Raw genomic sequence first — 23509 nt, forward strand, 5'->3', positions numbered from 1 at the left:
ATTCTCTGTTTGCAATATGTGCTGCCTTTAAAAAAAAAAAACCTTTTGCACAGAGTGAAATCTGCACAAATGTCTTGATTTTTGCTCTTTTGTACTGAAACTGCCTCAGATGTGGTGCACAAATCTGCAGGAAATCCAGCAGGTGGCCCAATACCGGAGCCATCACTACAGATTTCTGCGTCATTTAAACACAGATATCCTTAGAGGTATTAATGGCTAAATTTCGGCTGACTGATATCCAACATGGAAAGTCCCTGTGGTAACAAAACCCAGACGCTGCCGGTTCCCACGTTGCACAATTGCAGCAGTAAAATCTGCATTTTATATTCCTGATGTCGTGAGGTTTTTTTATTCCCACATTCATAATTGACCGTTACTTGAGATACTTAGAAACAAAACGAGAATCAGGATTTAGAACCAGAACTTTATTGTAGCTTATAGACTGTTCAAACTGACCTATCACCAATATACAAATCTGAAAAGTTATATTCATTGCGCCTACATACGGCATCGGCACGCTTAGGACGCTGTAGCGGTTGCGTTACAGGTCGCAGTTGTTTGTTTTTGTGTTTATTTTTTTCTTTTTTAAAGTCTAAATACAGCAGCTACAGTGATATTAAATGTATGGACAGAGCTACACGACATAAACACAAGACAAAGGGGGGGAAGAAGGGTCCCCGGGTTATTCCAGAGCTTGCAGTTATGTTTGTCACGTTATCACAGAAGTCATTAAACAATCCCCCATATCTTACGTAAAAATCTAAGAATTTACATTTATGGTAAACAAGAGGAAAAAAAAAAGCCTAAACCTGCTTGGTGGTCTGCAGCCGTCTGTCCTGTGAGACAAGACCCCGGACCCTGCTGAGCAGCTGTAGTGTAAATTTGAGGGAGCGCTAACTTACCACCATCCATGGCACGTTCTCTAACCCTACATATCTCAGACCTAATAACAGCCTACATGTAACAACAATCCAATAAGAGACTTTTTTTTTCCACTTACCTGGCACAAAAGACACCTTACTGAATCCAATCCCAGGGAACAGAACGAGTTGCCGCTGTCCCCCACCCTCCATTTGCACTTTATCCATCGTCAGAGGGGGCACAAACTTAGTGACAGCACTGAAGCAGAATCCGCCATCGTGCACAGACCCTGCAGGTGTGAAGGAGCTGGACGGTCCCACTTTATACCTTGCTGCAAGGAATTTTAGGTCCCAGTGTCCCCTCACCAAAAAGCTTAAATGTCCCCAATTTCTTGAAAGGGGATGCCTCTTTTATGAGTCACTTTAAATGTAGTGTCCCTTTAAGTAAACCTTTGAAAAAACCAGTATTAATCTATGACGTACCATACACAATCATCCCTGGAGGCTGGCGAACTACAAATCCCAGGAGCTGAGCTCTTGGATAGGAGAGGCTCAGCCCCCTAACCTGTGGATCCAGCCTCCGAGCCCTATCCGGGTCGTACATAATAGTAATTCCTTATAAACCATCTTGCCCACTTCATAAAAGCATTTTTTTTGCCCACTTCTCACATAAAAATGTACAATGTTTTCCTCTAGAAACTAAGGTCACACGTAAACCATATCCCTGTGTCCCGCTAACATCCTGGGGGTCTCGCTAATGATAGACGAATAAATCTCCGCCATTGGGAAGTTATTTAAAGCATGGGGAGAAGCGCCAAGATCTGGTGTGCTCCGAGAGCAGCAGAGTGGCACCATATTTACAACTGGTTACAGCCCTGTGCTTCTTTGATTTTGGGAGGTCAAAGAGACTGAGCCAGAAAGACAAAGCACTCGGGAGGGAGAGTTACTCGTGCGGACCTCCACCATTCGGCTGCTGACCTCCGCCATTCGGCTGCAGACCTCCGCCAGCCACGAAAAGAAAAAAAGTTCACCTCACTGAGGTTGCGCAAGACTGGCACAGGTGCCACCCTGCATTCCAGAAATCCAAACCCCTTTACACTAGCAACATGGACATAATTACATAGATTCCAACATATTTACAAAGAAAATATTAAAAAGTTAGTCTTGGGTTTGCCCCCTTTTACTGCCTGCTGGAGCCATTTGCGTCACCACCCAGATGCAAAAGCCGCCGGCTCCTCAGTCAGGAAAAGGGATCCCAGTGCCGGTACGTGACATGCAGTAAATTCAGGATGGGGAAATAAAACCGATAAAATCACCAGTCCCTGTGTCTCACAACAGAAATCGGGAATGGCAGATGAAGTCCAGTGACGCCTTGGTCCCTCCAGTCAGTGAGTGACGGAAGGTGCAGGGTGGACAGACACTGACCGTGACCCCGGCCACTGGGAGGAGGGCAAGAGAGGGCACGGGCGATCTGCTTGTGCCATGGCCCGCTTGGGTTCAGTGCCTGGAATGACTTTTTACACCGTGTGCCTGCAGGATGAGGAGTGTGAGCTGTGGTGACGGGTGGTGATGGCGGCTCAGATCAATAGGTCAGAGTGGAGTCGTCCCACTCCAGCTGCTGCTGCCGGTTGACATTCTGCTGGTCCTCCTCCTGCTCGCCCTCCTCTTCCTCACTGCTCTCAGATTCAGCACTGGTTATGTCGTCATCCTCCCCATCTTCGCTGTCCTCCTCTTCCTCCTCCTCTTCTTCCTCCTCGCTGCTGTGCTGGTCCTCATAGGTCTGGATCAGGAACAATGAAATACAAAATTCAGTCCATATATAATCCGCGTGCGGGCAGGCTACACACACACACACACACACACACACACACCAATGGGAAGAGCAAATGGGATGTACTTCACTGTGCGGGAAAGAATGGAGGAAGAAGCTGAATAACCCACATCCTACGGCACTGGCATCCTCCATTCTTTCACAGCAGCGCAGAACTACCCAACTGCTCTTCCTTATTTTGTCTTTATCTCCGCGGGGGTCTGCAGCAGCCTAAAGCACCATCAGTGGTTGTGTGCACACATCCCAACCAGGCGGCACAACCTGAGCATGTCTGTAAATATTGCCACCCAGACCAGACCCTATTCTGCGCTTCACATCCTTCAAGTGTTTTCCTTCTTGTATACACAGACATATACAGGTCCTTCTCAAAAAATTAGCATATAGTGTAAAATTTCATTATTTACCATAATGTAACGATTACAATTAAACTTTCATATATTATAGATTCATTATCCACCAACTGAAATTTGTCAGGTCTTTTATTGTTTTAATACTGATGATTTTGGCATACAACTCCTGAAAACCCCAAAAAAACCTGTCTCAATAAATTAGCATATTTCACCCGTCCAATCAAATAAAAGTGTTTTTTAATAACAAACAAAAAAACCATCAAATAATAATGTTCAGTTATGCACTCAATACTTGGTCGGGAATCCTTTGGCAGAAATGACTGCTTCAATGCGGCGTGGCATGGAGGCAATCAGCCTGTGACACTGCTGAGATGTTATGGAGGCCCAGGATGCTTCAATAGCGGCCTTAAGCTCATCCAGAGTGTTGGGTCTTGCGTCTCTCAACTTTCTCTTCACAATATCCCACAGATTCTCTATGGGGTTCAGGTCAGGAGAGTTGGCAGGCCAATTGAGCACAGTAATACCATGGTCAGTAAACCATTTACCAGTGGTTTTGGCACTGTGAGCAGGTGCCAGGTCGTGCTGGAAAATGAAATCTTCATCTCCATAAAGCATTTCAGCCGATGGAAGCATGAAGTGCTCCAAAATCTCCTGATAGCTAGCTGCATTGACCCTGCCCTTGATGAAACACAGTGGACCAACACCAGCAGCTGACATGGCACCCCACACCATCACTGACTGTGGGTACTTGACACTGGACTTCAGGCATTTTGGCATTTCCTTCTCCCCAGTCTTCCTCCAGACTCTGGCACCTTGATTTCCGAATGACATGCAAAATTTGCTTTCATCAGAAAAAAGTACTTGGGACCACTTAGCAACAGTCCAGTGCTGCTTCTCTGTAGCCCAGGTCAGGCGCTTCTGCCGCTGTTTATGGTTCAAAAGTGGCTTTACCTGGGGAATGCGGCACCTGTAGCCCATTTCCTGCACACGCCTGTGCCCGGTGGCTCTGGATGTTTCCACACCAGACTCAGTCCACTGCTTCCTCAGGTTCCCCAAGGTCTGGAATCGGTCCTTCTCCACAATCTTCCTCAGGGTCCGGTCACCTCTTCTCGTTGTACAGCGTTTTCTGCCACATTGTTTCCTTCCAACAGACTTACCATTGAGGTGCCTTGATACAGCACTCTGGGAACAGCCTATTTGTTGAGAAATTTCTTTCTGGGTCTTACCCTCTTGCTTGAGGGTGTCAATGATGGCCTTCTTGACATCTGTCAGGTCGCTAGTCTTACCCATGATGGGGGTTTTGAGTAATGAACCAGGCAGGGAGTTTTTAAAAGCCTCAGGTATCTTTTGCATGTGTTTAGAGTTAATTAGTTGATTCAGAAGATTAGGGTAATAGGTCATTTAGAGAACCTTTTCTTGATATGCTAATTTATTGAGACAGGTTTTTTGGGTTTTCAGGAGTTGTATGCCAAAATCATCAGTATTAAAACAATAAAAGACCTGACAAATTTCAGTTGGTGGATAATGAATCTATAATATATGAAAGTTTACTTGTAATCATTACATTATGGTAAATAATGAAATTTAACACTATATGCTAATTTTTTGAGAAGGACCTGTATACATATAATTATACACCTGTCCACACTACTGTATATCCATAGATGCATGTTCACACAGGCACATAGGATCACACACAGTCAGTGAATTTCTTCAAAGTCTTCACAACTCTTAATGTCAGGTTTTTGTCATGTTAAAAAAAATCCTACCAAAAAGCACTTATTCCATCTTTAATGTCACCAATAATCTGTACAAATCCATTAAGAAACAAACAAATGATTTTGAGGGAGATATAAAAATAATTTGGTTGCCTTTTCTTATTGGTGTGTTCAGAATTGGCCGGTGACATTTATCCTCTTGCTACATTACCGCCCAGCAGTCATTGTTTAGTTACATTTTACAGTGCAACATATTGTCTGTAAACAGCGGAGAACAAAGCAAAGGGATCTCACTATGGGAAGTTATCAGGCTGCATAGAAAGAATCTTTTAAAAATTATTTTTATCAATTGATAAAATACAAAAGTGAAATGTAAATCCCACCAGTGTCCGGTGCTCGCTCTTTACCTTCAAAGCAGCATCAGGTCTTCTAGATACTCGCACAAAGTTTAGGAAAAAATGTGTATGTGTGTGTATATATACAGATGTCTATTCATGTGTGTAAGTCACATGCACGTGTATATATATCTGGATATGCATATGTGGATGTACAAAAGTTTTAAGTGTTACAAAGATGTTCACCCAATCATACACATGTACAAATAGATACCTCTGTATACACCTGCAAAACTAAGCATAAATAGAACACAATGACACATATATGTACACACATTTGACAGCTTACTTTGCAGCATTTTTTCCACACCTGTGTAACACTTTTGCACTGGTATATAGTATATACACATACTCACTATATAGGAAGAGGGCACCCCACATGTAGCATCAGGACTTACCTCCATGGGGTTCACTGTGATGGTAAGAGCGGAGTCATCCCAGTCCATTTCGTTTTCTTTACCCCCCTCTTGGTCACGTACGGTGCGCTGATGAGCAGCACGAATGCGAAACACTCCCAGGATGATCATGAAGACCAAGAAACTGACACAGACGACTATAACGATGGTGGCCGCGCTGGGAACCACTGAGGAGGAAGCAAGACATCACATTAACACCATCATTACACCGCTGTGTACAATATATCAGTGAGCAGCAGAGGGCGCCATTGTTACACCTCTGTGTACAGTGTATCAGCAGAGGGCGCCTTCGTTATACCTGTGTTCAGTGTATCAATGAGCAGCAGAGGGCGCTGTCGTTACACCTCCGTGTACAGTATATCAGTGATCAGCAGAGGGCGCCATCGTTACACCTCCGTGTACAGTGTATCAGTGATCAGCAGAGGGCGCTGTCGTTACACCTCCGTGTACAGTGTATCAGTGATCAGCAGAGGGCGCCTTCGTTACACCTCCGTGTACAGTGTATCAGTGATCAGCAGAGGGCGCCGTCGTTACACCTCCGTGTACAGTGTATCAGCAGAGGGCGCCATCGTTACACCTCCGTGTACAATATATCAGTGAGCAGCAGAGGACGCCGTCTTTACACCTCCGTGTACAGCGTATCAGTGAGCAGCACAGGGCGCCGTCGTTATACCTCCGTGTACAGTGTATCAGTGATCAGCAGAGGGCGCCATCGTTACACCTTCCGTGTACAGTGTATCAGTGATCAGCAGAGGACGCCGTCGTTACACCTCCGTGTACAGTGTATCAGCAGAGGGCGCAGTCGTTACACCTCCGTGTACAGTGATCAGCAGAGGACGCCGTCTTTACACCTCCGTGTACAGTGATCAGCAGAGGGCGCCGTCGTTACACCTCCGTGTACAGCGTATCAGTGATCAGCAGAGGGCGCAGTCGTTACACCTCCGTGTACAGTGATCAGCAGAGGGCGCCGTCGTTACACCTCTGTGTACAGTGTATCAGTGATCAGCAGAGGGCGCCTTCGTTACACCTCCGTGTACAATATATCAGTGAGCAGCAGAGGGCGCCGTCGTTACACCTCCGTGTACAGCGTATCAGTGAGCAGCACAGGGCGCCGTCGTTATACCTCCGTGTACAGTGTATCAGTGATCAGCAGAGGGCGCCATCGTTACACCTTCCGTGTACAGTGTATCAGTGATCAGCAGAGGACGCCGTCGTTACACCTCCGTGTACAGTGATCAGCAGAGGGCGCCGTTGTTATACCTCCGTGTACAGTGTATCAGTGATCAGCAGAGGGCGCCGTCGTTACACCTCTGTGTACAATATATCAGTTAGCAGCAGAGGGCGCCGTCTTTACACCTCCGTGTACAGTTTATCAGTGAGCAGCAGAGGGCGCCATCGTTACACCTCTGTGTACAATATATCAGTTAGCAGCAGAGGGCGCCGTCTTTACACCTCCGTGTACAGCGTATCAGTGATCAGCAGAGGGCGCCGTCGTTACACCTCTGTGTACAATATATCAGTTAGCAGCAGAGGGCGCCGTGTTTACACCTCCGTGTACAGTATATCAGTGATCAGCAGAGGGCGCCGTCGTTACACCTGTGTACAGTTTATCAGTGAGCAGCAGAGGGCGCCGTCGTTACACCTCCGTGTACAGCGTATCAGTGGTCAGCAGAGGGCGCAGTCGTTACACCTCCGTGGACAGTGTATCAGTGATCAGCAGAGGGCGCTGTCGTTACACCTCCGTGTACAATATATCAGTGATCAGCAGAGGGCGCCGTCGTTACACCTCCGTGTACAATATATCAATTAGCAGCAGAGGGCGCCGTCGTTACACCTCCGTGTACAGCGTATCAGTGGTCAGCAGAGGGCGCAGTCGTTACACCTCCGTGTACAGTGTATCAGTGGTCAGCAGAGGGCGCCGTCCTTACACCTCTGTGTACAGTGTATCAGTGATCAGCAGAGGGCGCCGTCTTTACACCTCCGTGTACAGTGTATCAGTGATCAGCAGAGGACGCCGTCGTTACACCTCCGTGTACAGCGCATCAGTGATCAGCAGAGGGCGCAGTCGTTACACCTCCGTGTACAGTGATCAGCAGAGGGCGCCGTCGTTACACCTCCGTGTACAGTGTATCAGTGATCAGCAGAGGGCGCCTTCGTTACACCTCCGTGTACAATAGATCAGTGAGCAGCAGAGGGCGCCGTCGTTACACCTCCGTGTACAGTGTATCAGTGATCAGCAGAGGGCGCAGTCGTTACACCTCCGTGTACAGTGATCAGCAGAGGGCGCCGTCGTTACACCTCCGTGTACAGTGTATCAGTGATCAGCAGAGGGCGCCTTCGTTACACCTCCGTGTACAGTGTATCAGTGATCAGCAGAGGGCGCCGTCGTTACACCTCCGTGTACAGTGTATCAGCAGAGGGCGCCATCGTTACACCTCCGTGTACAATATATCAGTGAGCAGCAGAGGACGCCGTCTTTACACCTCCGTGTACAGCGTATCAGTGAGCAGCACAGGGCGCCGTCGTTATACCTCCGTGTACAGTGTATCAGTGATCAGCAGAGGGCGCCATCGTTACACCTTCCATGTACAGTGTATCAGTGATCAGCAGAGGACGCCGTCGTTACACCTCCGTGTACAGTGTATCAGCAGAGGGCGCAGTCGTTACACCTCCGTGTACAGTGATCAGCAGAGGACGCCGTCTTTACACCTCCGTGTACAGTGATCAGCAGAGGGCGCCGTCGTTACACCTCCGTGTACAGCGTATCAGTGATCAGCAGAGGGCGCAGTCGTTACACCTCCGTGTACAGTGATCAGCAGAGGGCGCCGTCGTTACACCTCTGTGTACAGTGAATCAGTGATCAGCAGAGGGCGCCTTCGTTACACCTCCGTGTACAATATATCAGTGAGCAGCAGAGGGCGCCGTCGTTACACCTCCGTGTACAGCGTATCTTTGAGCAGCACAGGGCGCCGTCGTTATACCTCCGTGTACAGTGTATCAGTGATCAGCAGAGGGCGCCATCGTTACACCTTCCGTGTACAGTGTATCAGTGATCAGCAGAGGACGCCGTCGTTACACCTCCGTGTACAGTGTATCAGCAGAGGGCGCAGTCGTTACACCTCCGTGTACAGTGATCAGCAGAGGACGCCGTCTTTACACCTCCGTGTACAGTGATCAGCAGAGGGCGCCGTTGTTATACCTCCGTGTACAGTGTATCAGTGATCAGCAGAGGGCGCCATCGTTACACCTTCCGTGTACAGTGTATCAGTGATCAGCAGAGGACGCCGTCGTTACACCTCCGTGTACAGTGTATCAGCAGAGGGCGCAGTCGTTACACCTCCGTGTACAGTGATCAGCAGAGGACGCCGTCTTTACACCTCCGTGTACAGTGATCAGCAGAGGGCGCCGTCGTTACACCTCCGTGTACAGCGTATCAGTGATCAGCAGAGGGCGCAGTCGTTACACCTCCGTGTACAGTGATCAGCAGAGGGCGCCGTCGTTACACCTCTGTGTACAGTGTATCAGTGATCAGCAGAGGGCGCCTTCGTTACACCTCCGTGTACAATATATCAGTGAGCAGCAGAGGGCGCCGTCGTTACACCTCCGTGTACAGTGTATCAGCAGAGGGCGCAGTCGTTACACCTCCGTGTACACTGATCAGCAGAGGGCGCCGTCGTTACACCTCCGTGTACAGTGTATCAGTGATCAGCAGAGGGTGCCTTCGTTACACCTCCGTGTACAATATATCAGTGAGCAGCAGAGGGCGCCGTCGTTACACCTCCGTGTACAGTGTATCAGCAGAGGGCGCAGTCGTTACACCTCCGTGTACACTGATCAGCAGAGGGCGCCTTCGTTACACCTCCGTGTACAGTGTATCAGTGATCAGCAGAGGGCGCCTTCGTTACACCTCCGTGTACAGTGTATCAGTGATCAGCAGAGGGCACCGTCGTTACACCTTCCGTGTACAGTGTATCAGTGATCAGCAGAGGGCACCGTCGTTACACCTCCGTGTACACTGATCAGCAGAGGGCGCCTTCGTTACACCTCCGTGTACAGTGTATCAGTGATCAGCAGAGGGTGCCTTCGTTACACCTCCGTGTACAATATATCAGTGAGCAGCAGAGGGCGCCGTCGTTACACCTCCGTGTACAGTGTATCAGTGATCAGCAGAGGGCACCGTCGTTACACCTTCCGTGTACAGTGTATCAGTGATCAGCAGAGGGCACCGTCGTTACACCTTCCGTGTACAGTGTATCAGTGATCAGCAGAGGGCACCGTCGTTACACCTCCGTGTAGTGTATCAGTGATCAGCAGAGGGCACCGTCGTTACACCTCTGTGTACAGTGTATCAGTGATCAGCAGAGGACGCCGTCGTTATACCTCCGTGTACAGTGTATCAGTGATCAGCAGAGGGCACCGTCGTTACACCTCCGTGTACAGTGTATCAGTGAGCAGCAGAGGGGTCCGTCGTTACACCTCCGTGTACAGTGTATCAGTGATCAGCAGAGGGTGCCATCGTTACACCTGTGTACAGCGTATCAGTGATCAGCAGAGGGCGCCATCATGACATATCTGTGTACAATGTATCACTAGGGGGCAGTATAAGGCTGTGATTTCACCACTTCTCTACCAGAGGCGGCGGTATGGCCATTGTCAGCTGATGTTACGGCCGTAGACATCCAGTATATGACGGATACCCTGATATTACATACCTGAGGCGGAGTGTGTGCTGGCTGGATTGTGTCCCAACAGATCAGGGGACTGATGCCGGGATGGGACAAACAGCGCCTCAGATATGATGTGATTTGGGGCCTCGGGGGGGCTCGCCGTGTGGATTACATTCACCTATAACGAGGAATGGAGAGACATTGTTAGCTTCGGCTTTTGATGCCGCCCAGCACTACAGCAGTCACGGCTTCCGCTCTTCCTCACCTCCACCTGGAATTCATTGCTGTTGTAGCGGCCGTTCAGCTCAGAACAGATCACCTTGAACTTTCGGTCGAACACGGAGACTGTATTCCAGTTCCTGTAGCGGATCAGATGCAGAACCTCCTCGTAATTCGCCATTGTATCCACACCTGCAATACACCAGATGGATGTTCTTCCTGAGCCGTACCTGGATTTCCTGCGTCTTAGTATTTTTGCTCTCTGGCAGTGACTGTGGAGCGCACGGACATCATTACATAACATGGCACGTTTCCCAGCCATGAGTGATCCCCGGGAGCAGAGCGGCGCCTATTCCCCCAGATACAGGCCACGCTCCTCTGCCGGAAACTACCAGACCCGGGCACCAGACCTTACAGCCATGATCTCACGAGTGGAAACGCCGAGTTTTATCCCGCTGCATTTATCCTGCAGATGTCCGCACAAAAATATGCAATAGTGTTCTTTCTCCGATTTTTGCTATGTTTTTTTTCCTTTATACCTTTTCCATTTTTATGCATCATTTTTTGTTTTTCAGTACAGAAAGAGTGTGCACGGTAAAATGCAATTAAATTATTATTATAGATTCCTATAGAATCCTACAGAGAAAATATGAGATATATATATTTTATATCTCTATGAAGCTATAAAAAATACTACACAAAGGATTTTCCTGAATATCACATACTTTGCTTGGTCCGTTCAGCGCAGATTTTATGCACAAAAATGTTAAAAAATGCAGCGCTTACGCTATGTGAGAACATGGCCTACAAAGGGTCCTGGACAATTAACATCCCTGTTAATGATCAGCAGCTTGGGGACAAGCTCAGCAGCGCGGAGGATGGGCTAACCTGTGATAACGATGCCTTGGTTGGAGGAGCTCATCTCCAGGCCCTTCTGCTGCAGGTGGGTCAGGTCCAGCTGGAGACTTTCCTGCTCGGGGTTCAGGGCCTCCCCCACCACGCTGATCTCGCACGTGTCCAAGTTGTGCATGATTTCCTCTGACACCAGAGATTCCTGGACTGTTGTGCAGAAAATGACAAATAGGACGTTGTTAACAACTAAAGGCAAAGCTTCAAGAAACCATTAGGTGCGAAGGATGTTCAGATTTAGCACGGCGCTCATGGACGACTGATCTGGAGTTCTCCCCGTCTCCCGGTCCATGATCTGAATCTGAGCACCACGGGACGTCCCCAAGTACCACCTATCGTAGTCACAAACCTGTGGGGTCCTCGTCTCCTTCCCCCTCGGCCTCCACCTCGCGTGTGATGGTGCTGATGATCCGTAGCTCAGGGAACAGGGTCACCCCTTCTGTGCCCTCAAACTCGGAGGCAGAACGGGCGAAGTGGTCGATGCCGCTGACGCTGATTTTGGGCTCCTCGGGCTGCAGCACCATGACGTAGCCGTCCACGTCCGGAATGCTGATACAGGTCTCCTCATTAAAGCATCTACAGCACAAAAGCGGTGGTGAGAGCGGGCGCCATTAATCTACACATCCCACAGGTCCCTGGGGCCCGGCCCCACATGTCTAATGACAGAACATAGGAAATCCTGGGTCATCTCACGTCCTAACGAAGAATGAAACCCCGTAATGGGAAACAAGGAAAAAATAATGTGGCATCTACAGCTGCAGCAATGCGACCCCGCACCTCAACATCTGCATGTGGCAGTGTAACCCCCAGCGGCTGGAGGACCACGTACTTCACTGTAGTTATGATCTTAAGACGTCTGATACCGGGGGTGGGGAACTGGCGGGAATTCAGGTAGGAGATGCGCTGCATTGCTTGGTCAAAGCGATCAATGTCATCTCCTTCCACGGTTAAAGTGGAGACCTGCAAAAGTCAATGCAGAAGATTACAACGTGTTGATGTACACAGTGACTGCACCAGCAGAATAGTGAGTGCAGCTCTGGGGTATAATACAGGATGTAACTCAGGATCAGTAATTTATGTACACAGTGACTGCACTAGCAGAATAGTGAGTGCAGCTCTGGAGTATAATACAAGATGTAACTCAGGATCAGTAATGTAATGTATGTACACAGTGACTGCACCAGCAGAATAGTGAGTGCAGCTCTGGGGTATAATACAGGATGTAACTCAGGATCAGTAATGTAATGTATGTACACAGTGACTGCACAGCAGGAAGAGGTGGAGCCTGCTTGCCGTGTGCTCTGTGTGCTGCATAGAGAGAGCTCCTGGGAAGGGAGGTAAACTTTTTCATCCAGGACTTTTTGTCTGCCCCCTTCCCAGGAAAGAAGGCTCATTTTGGGACTGGCCTCCGGAACTGGGCCCCCGGCTCCCGCCTCCCGGTCCAAGCCGGCGGGGGGTGGGAGGATTCCAACTCCGGCTAGGGCCACAAGATCTGGCCAAGGATCAGGCAAGGGATCCAGCATGAAGACCCGTAGGACCCCTGAGGCCGCGGCGGCTCCTTCCCCCGGAGGTAGGCCTAGTACGAGCAGGGGTGCTGCAGCGGTGCCCCTTGGTTGGGGTACTAAGGCGGCTAGAGAATCCGCCGTGGGCTATGGTTCACGCATCCATGCGCACCTCTGCGAGTATGAGGACGCCTCAAGGAAGCTAAAATCCCTCTGGGGGGAGTTGAGGGTAGCTAAGGACAGGTCTGACAGGGCCTCCGGCAATAAGAAGGCCGAGCTATCCGCCGCGGTCAAGAAGATAAAACAATCCATACAAGACCTGGAAAGCCGGAGGTGTGAGATCCTGGATGGCAGCGGGCCCTTCCGTGAAAAGCTGGAGAACGACGACCGGTTCAGAGCCATGACCGGTGGGGCTCCGGAGGGGTCACGGAGCTCCGGCCAGGTGGTGGAGGAGGATGATGAGGAATGCGAGGAGGAGGTCGCGCCCTACCCACCGCCTGGTGGCCTGGTAAGAGATCTCCAGGCGTCGCATAGCGGGATAGCCCCCGAGCAGGTGGCTCTCCCGTCAGATTCTGGCCCTTCAGGGGACAGCGGGAGCGAGGGGGAGGATGGTGGTAGTAGCAGCAGCGAGGGGGGCTGCCTCGTCATGCAGCAGATCCGGCAGATCGAGTCCCCGGTCCGTTTTAACCAGCTGAGGTTCGGGGATGAGATCTGTGAGGACGAGGCAACCAGGAGGGGGATGAAGAGAAAGGTTAAGAAAAGGAATAACAAGAAAACATCTACTGTGGAGAAATATGTGTATGTCCCCCTCTCTGGGGCCCCCCGATCCCGCTGTGCGGCACCCGCTACCCACCCCGGCTCGGACTCTGTTGTGGGTCCGCAGCGAGGGAGCGGGGAGATTACAGGCCATGACACGCAGGGCGCTGCCTCTGTTTGTGGTAACGGAGGGGGTAGTGATGTGTCTGATATGGAGCATGGTGTGGAAGGTGGCCCAGAGGTGGGCAAGAGAGTGGCAGCCGGGACCGCATCTCCGGCGGTGAGCGCTGGGGTGTCCGGGTCCCCCACTTACGGATCCGCTAAATCTGGATCGCTTCTGGGGTCCCAGGCACCTAGTAAAGTAAAGGGGGAGGGGCCTGCGGCTTCGGCATTACAGGCTCATAAAAAGAAAATGGTGGGGCCTCCCCTGGCGGGGTCTGCGGTGAAGTCGGGGTCTCCTGCATTGGGGGCACCGCCGCTGGTGGATGCTGAGGGAGAGTGGCCTAGCCTGGGGCCAGCCGCTGGAGTTGCTGTGGCCAGGCTGTTTGTGGCCCAGGGTGTGGTGGTGGGGGGTGCTGTGCCTCAGGGGACTGGTACCGCTGGGGGGATTCCTGGGGGTGGATCCAGCTCTGGGTCGGCTCTGGGGGTCCCGCTGCGGCCGGTCTCAGGGGGTGTGGCCTCCTCGGCACCCGCTGCCCATGCAGCTCTGCTGTGCGGCTGAAGGCTGTGGGCGTGGCTTCCCAAGGAAAAGGAAAAAAAATGGTCTTAGCCAGCAATGGAGCAGGGACTGCAGCAGATAGCAGCAAGGGCGCCTGCCTGGTGGGGTCCCCTGAGTCTGGGGGCTTACCTGCGGTGGGGGCTCCGGTGACAAGGCAGGATGGAGCTGGAGGAGGGTCTGCACCTGGCTTCCTACCTGCCAGTGAGGGAGGAGACTCTGTGCCTGCTGTGGTGGAAAGTCAGGCTGTGCTGCTTAAGTCCCATGGCAGCAGGACTCTTAAAGGGACAGCAGCGCTGTGTGTGTCAAACCCCCCAGCAGGGAGGATGCCACCAGTAGGTGGCGGTAGCAGAGGTGTAACAGAACCTGGAAATACCCAAAAGGTGAGGCAAAATAATACTGACCCCAGTGTGCATGTGAGTGAGAGTAGGGTGACTGATGGAGTGGATGAGGAGGGTGCGGGTATGGAAGTGTCTATGGTTGAGGATGCGAGTGGCAGTGCGTCTAAGGTGGCAAGTGTGAGTACGGTGTCTGATGGTAGTGGGAGAAGGGGGGAGGGGGCCGGTCCATCTGCCCCCCCAGCCACAGGTTCTCGGAGTTATTCGGGGGTGGTGGCTGGAGCCCCGGGGTCTAGTCAGGGGGTTTCCTCGCCTCTGGACCTCAGGGATAGCGTTTTGCGGCGCCGCTTCCTGGAGGCCCTCAAAAAGGGAGAACGGACGATCGAAGTAGAGGGAAGAGTGGTGGACTTGGCCTTTTGGCTGGATAGACACGGCCAGGCTGCCTTCCAAGATAAAAGGGAAGGGGAAACGGGTTGGTCCCTCCCGACAGCCGGGCAGGGGGTGGCCAGGCGGAATGTGGTCCGTCTTCGGTGGAGGGGCAGTGAAGCGTGCCCGCCAAGGGCGAGGGTTGTGGAGCTCCTTCTGAAGATGGACTTCAGGGCGACGGACATCTTTGCCCTGATTCATCCGTTTGGCACCTCCTTCTTCGATGTCAGTTTTGTTCGGCCAGAGGGCTTGGAGCTTTTCTGGTCGAATTTCGAACTGGCAAAGGGGGAGCCCGGCTGGCGAGACTTTGCCGTGCAGGCGGTGTCTCGCCAAAATAGTGTAAAGAGGGTGACCGTTCTGACAAGTAACGAGTCACTCTCTGGGGTCGACATAATGACGTGGCTTTCCCGTTATGGGGAAGTCACCGAGGTCCCTAAAAAAAATAGGGACGAGTTTGGCATTTGGTCAGGGGGCTGGACCTTCATGGTAAAGTTGAAGGTTTCAGGAGGTACGGTCACCCACATCCCTTCCTCAGCATTTCTGGGGAGGGACAGAATCCAGATCTTCTACCAGGGGCAACCGAAGGTCTGCCACAGGTGCGGTGATCCCCGCCACTTCAGCGCAGGCTGCAAGGTACAGAAATGTGCCTTGTGTGGCGGGGTAGGCCATCTTGCCGCGGCCTGTGGTGACATTAGGTGTCACCTGTGTGGTGACCTAGGTCACCCGTATAGCCGCTGCCCCCGTTCCTTTTCCAGCACCATCTCTGGCCCGGCAGGGGGGAGCCAAGGGGGGGTCCCCGGTGGTGCAACTTCTGCTGTGGCTGAGGGTGGAGGCATGAGGGGAGCTGAGGGGTCGGTGAGGAAAGGCGAGGCTGGTACATCTGCCCACCAGTGGCAACAGGTGAGGAGCCGTAAGGGCAGGGGGCAGGATAAGCCTCAGGCAACTGGGGTGATGACTGCCCCCACCCTGGAGACGGCAGCCGAAGCCTCTGAGGCCCTGGGGGAGAAGGCGGTGAGCGAGGAGATCCGGAGGTTGGAGAGGGAGGAGTTGGCTGCTTCTGATAACTCTTCCCAGTATGAAAGTCTGGATGAAGAGGTGGTGGAGCAGCCTAAAAAAACGGGTGACAATCGTACCGGTAAGAGTCGGAAGAAGAGGAAGAACAAGGCTAAAAAATCTAAGCCCCCCCCCCTGGCCACTGGGGTGCCTACGGAAGGGCTCGCTGACTCCCCTCTGATCCCCCTCTCCAATCGGTTCCAAGCCCTCGATGACTCTGCTGTGTCGGAGGTCGGGGGTGAGGGGCCGGTCGCAACATCTGGGGTGCCTTCGGGGAGTGGTGAGGTCTGTCCTCCGGGGGATTCACACTCCTCTGGAGGGGGGACTACCTCGGGGTCCAGGGGCAAGGAATCTATTTCTGGGAAATCCAGTGCTATAAAGGAGGATATGGACACCTCGGTATCTTTAAAGAGGAGGGGTGAGTCGGGCTCCTCCTCAGAAGGGGAGAGGAAATCAGGGGGTACGGTTAAAAAACAGGCCATCTAACTCAATCACCCATGATGGCGGAACCTACCCCGTTGACTCTGGCGTCGATTAATGTCGCCAGCATAAAGTCGGATACGGCTAGATTTACGGCCTTTGATTTTTTCACCCGGGTTGAGGCTGATATTTTATTTTTGCAGGAGACCAGACTAACGGACCTGGGGTCCATCTACAAAGCAAAGAGGGAATGGAGGAGTGGGCCCTCATACTGGTCTCTTGCGGCCGAGCCGTATAGCGGGGTAGCGGTCCTTTTTAAGACCGTGGAGGTGGAATGCAGACGGGTGATCGAGGTAGAAATGGGGAGATGTTTGGTCCTTGACGTCTTCATGAGGGGACAGGAGCTTCGGCTCATCAATATCTATGGCCCACAATCTAAGTGGGACCGTAAATGTCTCTTCCTGAGGATCAAGCCCTATCTTTTTACGAGCCGGCAGGTGGTCTTCGGTGGGGATTTTAATACTGTAACCAGACTCCGTGATAGGGGAGGCCCCGGAGACCGGCTGGCTTATGATAGCGTAGCCTTGAATAGCATAGTAAGCGAAGCTCGCCTGGTGGATGTCCACATCCGGCACACCCCAGGTCACGGGGGTTTCACCTTTTTTAGGGGAAGCAGTAGGTCTAGGATAGATAGGTTTTTTTTTAAAGGAGGAAGCTGTCTCTTCTGCAGTGTCCGCTGTTGAGGTGGAGTTCTCCGATCACTGTTTCATTTTCTTTACTTTGAATGTTACAGAGACCCCCCGGATGGGGAGAGGCCTATGGAAGCTGAATTCGTCCCTTCTGGAAGAGGCGGAAGTAAGACAGTCCTTTGAGGAATTTCTTCAGAGCCAGGTACCTCTCTTGGGTCTTTGTAGCAATAAGTCTGAGTGGTGGGAGATCTTCAAAAGAAGGGTCGCGGGGTTCTTCCGTCAGCTCTCGAGCCTCAGAGGCCTGAACAGGTACCGCCTGTATCGGGAGCTGGGGAGGAAACTCGAGCAGCTTGTCTCGACTGGAGGGGACCGAGAGGAAATCTCCAGGGTGAAGACCTTGCTCAAGGGGTGCCAGTATGATAGGCACACATCCTTGGTTTTTGAGAGGGATTTCGGGAGGTACCGCTTGCCCGACCCTTACAGAAACTGCAGGTTGTCAGTGAATTGTAAGATGGCGAGAGGACTGATTGACAGTACGGGGTCCCTGAACAGATCCAAATCAGGGATCCTGGAGGTGGTCAGATCCTTCTACTTGCACCTCTTGGGGAGGAGGGATCCTGATCGGGATGAGATGTCGGCTTTCCTGACTGAAACCATCCCTGAGCCAGGGGATGACCCCTCTCTTCATGTTTTGGCAGAAGCAATCAGGGAAGAGGAAGTGAGACGGGCGATTGATGGGCTCCGGCCCAAAAAGTCGCCCGGTCCGGATGGCTTAACATCCGAGTTCTACAAGACTTTTAGGGACTCTTTGGTCCCCCTCTTGACTGAGGTTTTTAATGAGTGCCTCTCCTCGGGCATTCTACCCAGTTCAATGAGGAAGTCAGCCCTGATTATCCTGTCAAAGGGTAAAGACTCGTCCCGTATTGAGAATTGGCGTCCCATAGCGCTTCTCAATACGGACCGAAAGGTTCTGGCAAAGGTGCTTTTTAATCGGTTGGTGCAGTTTGCGCCCCGGCTCCTTTCGGGGGCCCAGCACTGCTCTGTTCCAGGCTGCAGTACATTTAGTGCTGTGCTCGGTGTCCGGGAGGCAGTGGAGCAGGGCAGGGCAGGTCACTGGAAGGGGTACTTGCTGTCCTTAGACCAGGCGAAGGCCTTTGACCGGGTTAACCATGAGTACCTCTGGTCCGTCCTTCTGAGGTATGGTCTGCCTGGGAGGTTTGTTGATTGGTTGAGAGTTTTATACAATGGGGCAGAGACTTTTCCGCTCGTGAACGGTTGGGTCGGACACCCTTTTGAGGTGAGGTCTGGTGTCCGCCAGGGCTGTCCTCTGAGCCCGCTGTTATACGTGTTTGCGATCGACCCCCTTTTAAGGAGGGTGGAGCGTGGACCGTTGGTGGGAGTCAGGATGGACCAGGCGGAGCCAGAGGCCGCCTTGAGGGTAGTGGCGTATGCTGATGATGTTTCCCTTTTTGTATCCTCGAGAGAGGAGGCAGATTGGGTGATGTCTGAGGTTGAACGCTACTCGGTGGCATCCGGTTCCATGATCAACCGGGACAAGTGTGAGAGTCTCTGGCTGGGAGGGGGAGATCCAAGTTTTGATCTCCCGGACACCCTTCCAGGGCCTCAGGCCACAGCAAAAATATTAGGCATCAGTTTCGGCCCGGGGGACTATCCCCAGCAAAACTGGGAGGGCAGACTTAAGATTGCCGCCCAGAAGGTGGATCAGTGGAAGGGTTGGTCTTTGACCCTAAGGGAAAGGGTTAGTCTTGCCAAGGGCTATTTGCTTCCTTTGCTAATATATTTGGGCAGCGTCTGCATCTTGCCAGAGCCTCTTTGGACACGGGTCTACAGCCTGTTTTTCCAATTGTTATGGGGAAATAGGCTGAACCTAATCAAGAGGGAGGTCACGTACCGCACGAGGAGACTAGGAGGGTTGGGTATGGTCAACCCAGTGGTGTTTCTAGTAAACACCTTTCTTAAGGCAAACATCGCCAACCTCTGGTCAGAGAGGGCTCCTCTGTGGGTATTCTCCTGTAGGGGGTGGTTTCGGCCTTTCTTCCAGGAATGGGAGACAGGAGGGCAGGTAAAGGACCTTCGAACACCTCATGGGCATCTTCCGGCTTATGCTACCCCGGTTCTGAAGGTGATCCGTCGGTGGGGTCTGGGAGTGTGGGAGATCAGGACCATGTCGAGAAGGTTACTTGACAATAGGGTCCTGTTGACCCACTTTCAGAAGCCCCTGGCGCTCAGGGATTGCCCAAGCTGGGATCTGGAGGTGGGGCTCGGGTTATTGAACTCTAAGCGGATCCCCTTGAAGTTTTGGGACTTGGCTTGGCGCTGCTTCCATGGGAAGCTGTATGTGAGGGACAACCTGAAGTGCAGATGCTCTGATGACCGGGATTGTCCCCGCGAAGAGTGTGGCGGTATGCTTGAAAGCATGGAGCATTTCCTGCTTCGGTGTCCCTTTAATACAGAGGTCTACAGCAGGGTGGGTGCTTCCATTGGCTGGCCTAGGCTGGCAGGCCTTTCCTATGCGGAGTGGGCCTATGGGGCATTCAGGTCCCTTGGTGGCCGAGATCGGGGCACTGTTTTCTTAGTTAGTTTAGTAACTAGGTTCCACACGTGGAATGCACGGTGTCTAGTGTCTACTCAGTGGAAAGTCCTCCCCAGGGAAGAGGTGATTAGGAACATCCTGGGTGACCTGGCAAAAGTGCGCTTGCTGGAGTTTGAGAGGCTGGGTGCAGGGAGGGCCTCTCTTCTTTGGAGGGGTTTCTCCTTTAATGTGCCCTAGGGAGAGTTAGGTTCTGTGTGCCTGTGATAGGGTTGAGTTAGTCTTATTTATCTTTTCATCTTTATTTTGTAGGGTCAGATAGATGTGTAGGGACAGGGAGGGACAGATAGGGACAGTCTTTAGGGACAGGTAGTTAGTATTAGGTTGGTAGTGAGGGTCAGTGAGGGACAGGTAGGGGCAGGTAGGGAGAGATTGGTAGGGCTATAGGGACAGGATTTTCTCTTTTGTGTTGTTAGGGAGGGTCAGGGTGATGTGCGGTAGATTAGGGTGAGAGCCTCTATGGTCTCCAGTTCCTGGTGGTGGGCTGTAACCCTCACTTATAGATTTTTGTTTTGTAATTGGTAACCCGGGTATAGGGCTTGCAAGCATTGAACTTGGGCCTGTTCTTTGGTCATGGTTAAGGTGTGTATTGGTTATTATTATGTTATTATTGATTATATGTTATTATAAGGTTGTATATATGTTACATGTGTACTATGATGCGTGTAGGGGGGATTTAGTTTAGGTGGGGTGGGGGGTTTCTTGGGGGGTGGGGGGATGGGTTTTGGAGAATGGACGTCCGGCGGGATGCCAAGAAGAGGATAAAAGGGCCATAAACTTCTGTGGACCTTGTTGTATAGTGAAGGCCACAAACTCTCGTGGGACCTTGTGTGATAGGCCACAAACTCTCGTGGGACCTTGTGTGATAGGCCACAAACTTTCGTGGGACCTTTGGGGGAATGGTGGTGGTTTAGTTTAGGAGGAAAAAAAAAAAAAAAAAAAAAAGGAAAAAAAATAAAAATAAAAAAATATATATATATAAAATATATGATTAAGTTTTGGCCAGGTGGCCTATTCACTTTCTTTAGGGCAGTTGGCCGACTTTTGTTTATTTTTCTAGGGATGAATGCATGGGTGTGTATGAGGGAAAAAGGTACAAGGGGAGAGGAAAAAGGAATATAGGTTGAGGTCTCTTCCCTTGCTGGGGGTATTAATGAAATGGAGGAACATTTTGTTTGTATAAATATGCTGGACATTGGACTTTTGGGGACTGTGAATAATTTGTTTTGTTATTGAGTTTGTCTGTAAGTTTTGTTTTGTACTTTTATAATAAAAAAGAGATACAGGATGTAACTCAGGATCAGTAATTAATGTACACAGTGACTGCACCAGCAGAATAGTGAGTGCAGCTCTGGAGTATAATACAAGATGTAACTCAGGATCAGTAATGTAATGTATGTACACAGTGACTGCACCAGCAGAATAGAGAGTGCAGCTCTGGGGTATAATACAGGAGGTAACTCAGGATCAGTAATGTAATGTATGTACACAGTGACTGCACCAGCAGAATAGTGAGTGCAGCTCTGGGGTATAATACAGGATGTAACTCAGGATCAGTAATGTAATGTATGTACACAGTGACTGCACCAGCAGAATAGTGAGTGCAGCTCTGGGGTATAGTACAGGATGTAACTCAGGATCAGTAATGTAATGTATGTACACAGTGACTGCACCAGCAGAATAGTGAGTGCAGCTCTGGGGTATAATACAGGATGTAACTCAGGATCAGTAATGTAATGTATGTACACAGTGACTGCACCAGCAGAATAGTGAGTGCAGCTCTGGGGTATAATACAGGATGTAACTCAGGATCAGTAATGTAATGTATGTACACAGTGACTGCACCAGCAGAATAGTGAGTGCAGCTCTGGGGTATAATACAGGATGTAACTCAGGATCAGTAATGTAATGTATGTACACAGTGACTGCACCAGCAGATTAGTGAGTGCAGCTCTGGGGTATAATACAGGATGTAACTCAGGATCAGTAATGTAATGTATGTACACAGTGACTGCACCAGCAGAATAGTGAGTGGTGCAGCTCTGGAGTATAATACAGGATGTAACTCAGGAACAGTATAATGTATGTACACAGTGACTGCACCAGCAGAATAGTGAGTGCAGCTCTGGGGTATAATACAGGATGTAACTCAGGATCAGTAATGTAATGTCTGTACACAGTGACTGCACCAGCAGAATAGTGAGTGCAGCTCTGGAGTATAATACAGGATGTAACTCAGGATCAGTAATGTAATGTATGTACACAGTGACAGCACTAGCAGAATAGTGAGTGCAGCTCTGGAGTATAATACAGGATGTAACTCAGAATCAGTAATGTATGTACACAGTAACTGCACCAGCAGAATAGTGAGTGCAGCTCTGGAGTATAATACAGGATGTATGTATGATGGGGTGAGGTAGTTTTATAATTATTGGTACAGAATTTGAATGTTATCACTTTTAGTCTTCTCCCATGTGGACTCACCTTAATCCCTTTATCACCTCCGTCAGCGGGTGGGGACTCCAGTCCCTCCTTGCAGGTATACAAGCAATCAATGACCTTCTTGCTCTCTAGCTTTCCAGAACGAATCATTAACCCTGCGAGGTTTCCACGGAAGAACTGGGCCATGTGCTGCTCCCCACCTTGACATAAGAAGCAGACAGCAGTCAGTATTTCCGCTATATGGGTTTGCCGTTCTCCTTTAAAAGATGTTACAGCGCCACATGCAGGTTAGTACTGTCCAGTCGTGGTGCCCACCTGGCTGCATCCAGGGACCACGAGTGGGGGAGGACATGCAGATGAGCCCTGGAGGTGACGGGTGGAAGTGGAGATAGAAAAAGCATGGTATAAGCCTAAACTGAGGGAGTCAAGAGCTATTCTCTTGTAGTAAAAGTGTCATCAAGAGGATAGGAGAGCCCGATGCTGCGGGCGCACTGTGAAGACGAGGGCACCATGACTTCTTGCTGCTCCCTGAGGACACTTCGGCCTCCGAGTATCTGCAATGCTCGTATTGGATTTAGCCTTTATATGCGCACGATCTAATGATGCATCTCAAGTGTAGCTAAAATTACACATAACGGAATGTTGTTCCCTGGTACCACAAGTCCCAGGCAGCCCGGATGCCCATTGGTTGCTTTGCCTTTGTACTATGCCCCTATCGGGCATATTTCATCTATATGGGACTGATTTGTGTCTCTGCAGACTAGCGATCCTCTCATTTCTCCCTCCAGCATTACACAGACAGAATGGACCATGTTAGGATTGCTCCTGAGTTACGTGAAGGGGAAGATAAAAAAAAAAAAAAAAGCCTGAAAACAGAAGGGGGACAGAAGCAAACCCCGAAAATAAAGCGAGAAATGAGCTTTGCTTTTCATGCGGGGTGTGAATGAGGTGAAATGTGTGCGCGGTGGAGGAGGACGGGGATGAACTGCAGCCACCTGCATCGCTCTCTGGCATTGGCTCACTGACATTTCCACTTTCTGAGAACTCTGCAGAGAAGTAAAAGGGGACAAACAGGGGAAGTGACCACAGGGTTAGGGACATTGTAACACCGTCATCAGGTTATGACAATAAATGCACTGTTAGGGTATGTGCACACGTTGCGGATTTCCTGAGGATCCGCAGCGTTTTTTGA

General features: G+C 50.8%; 1 protein-coding gene across 4 annotated transcripts in view; it reads right to left on the reverse strand.

The window, feature by feature from the left end:
* Window positions 1-404: 404 nt before the first annotated feature.
* The window catches only part of CLSTN1 (calsyntenin 1), a 105306-nt gene continuing 82201 nt past the window's right edge, over window positions 405-23509 (reverse strand). For 2 of the 4 annotated variants that reach the window (XM_077249642.1, XM_077249641.1), the window contains 9 exons: window positions 23313-23363; window positions 22360-22517; window positions 12195-12325; window positions 11715-11941; window positions 11345-11515; window positions 10503-10648; window positions 10283-10415; window positions 5553-5737; window positions 405-2640 (listed from right to left, as the gene is read on the reverse strand). In XM_077249642.1, coding sequence (XP_077105757.1) covers window positions 2443-2640; window positions 5553-5737; window positions 10283-10415; window positions 10503-10648; window positions 11345-11515; window positions 11715-11941; window positions 12195-12325; window positions 22360-22517; window positions 23313-23363 — 1400 coding nt within the window. In that variant the 3' untranslated portion in view covers window positions 405-2442. The remainder of the gene's footprint in view (window positions 2641-5552; window positions 5738-10282; window positions 10416-10502; window positions 10649-11344; window positions 11516-11714; window positions 11942-12194; window positions 12326-22359; window positions 22518-23312; window positions 23364-23509) is intronic. The other 2 variants (XM_077249644.1, XM_077249643.1) reach the window with 1 other exon arrangement.

Source organism: Ranitomeya variabilis, chromosome 4, assembly GCF_051348905.1.
Source record: "Ranitomeya variabilis isolate aRanVar5 chromosome 4, aRanVar5.hap1, whole genome shotgun sequence".
Classification (NCBI taxonomy): Eukaryota; Metazoa; Chordata; class Amphibia; order Anura; family Dendrobatidae; genus Ranitomeya; species Ranitomeya variabilis.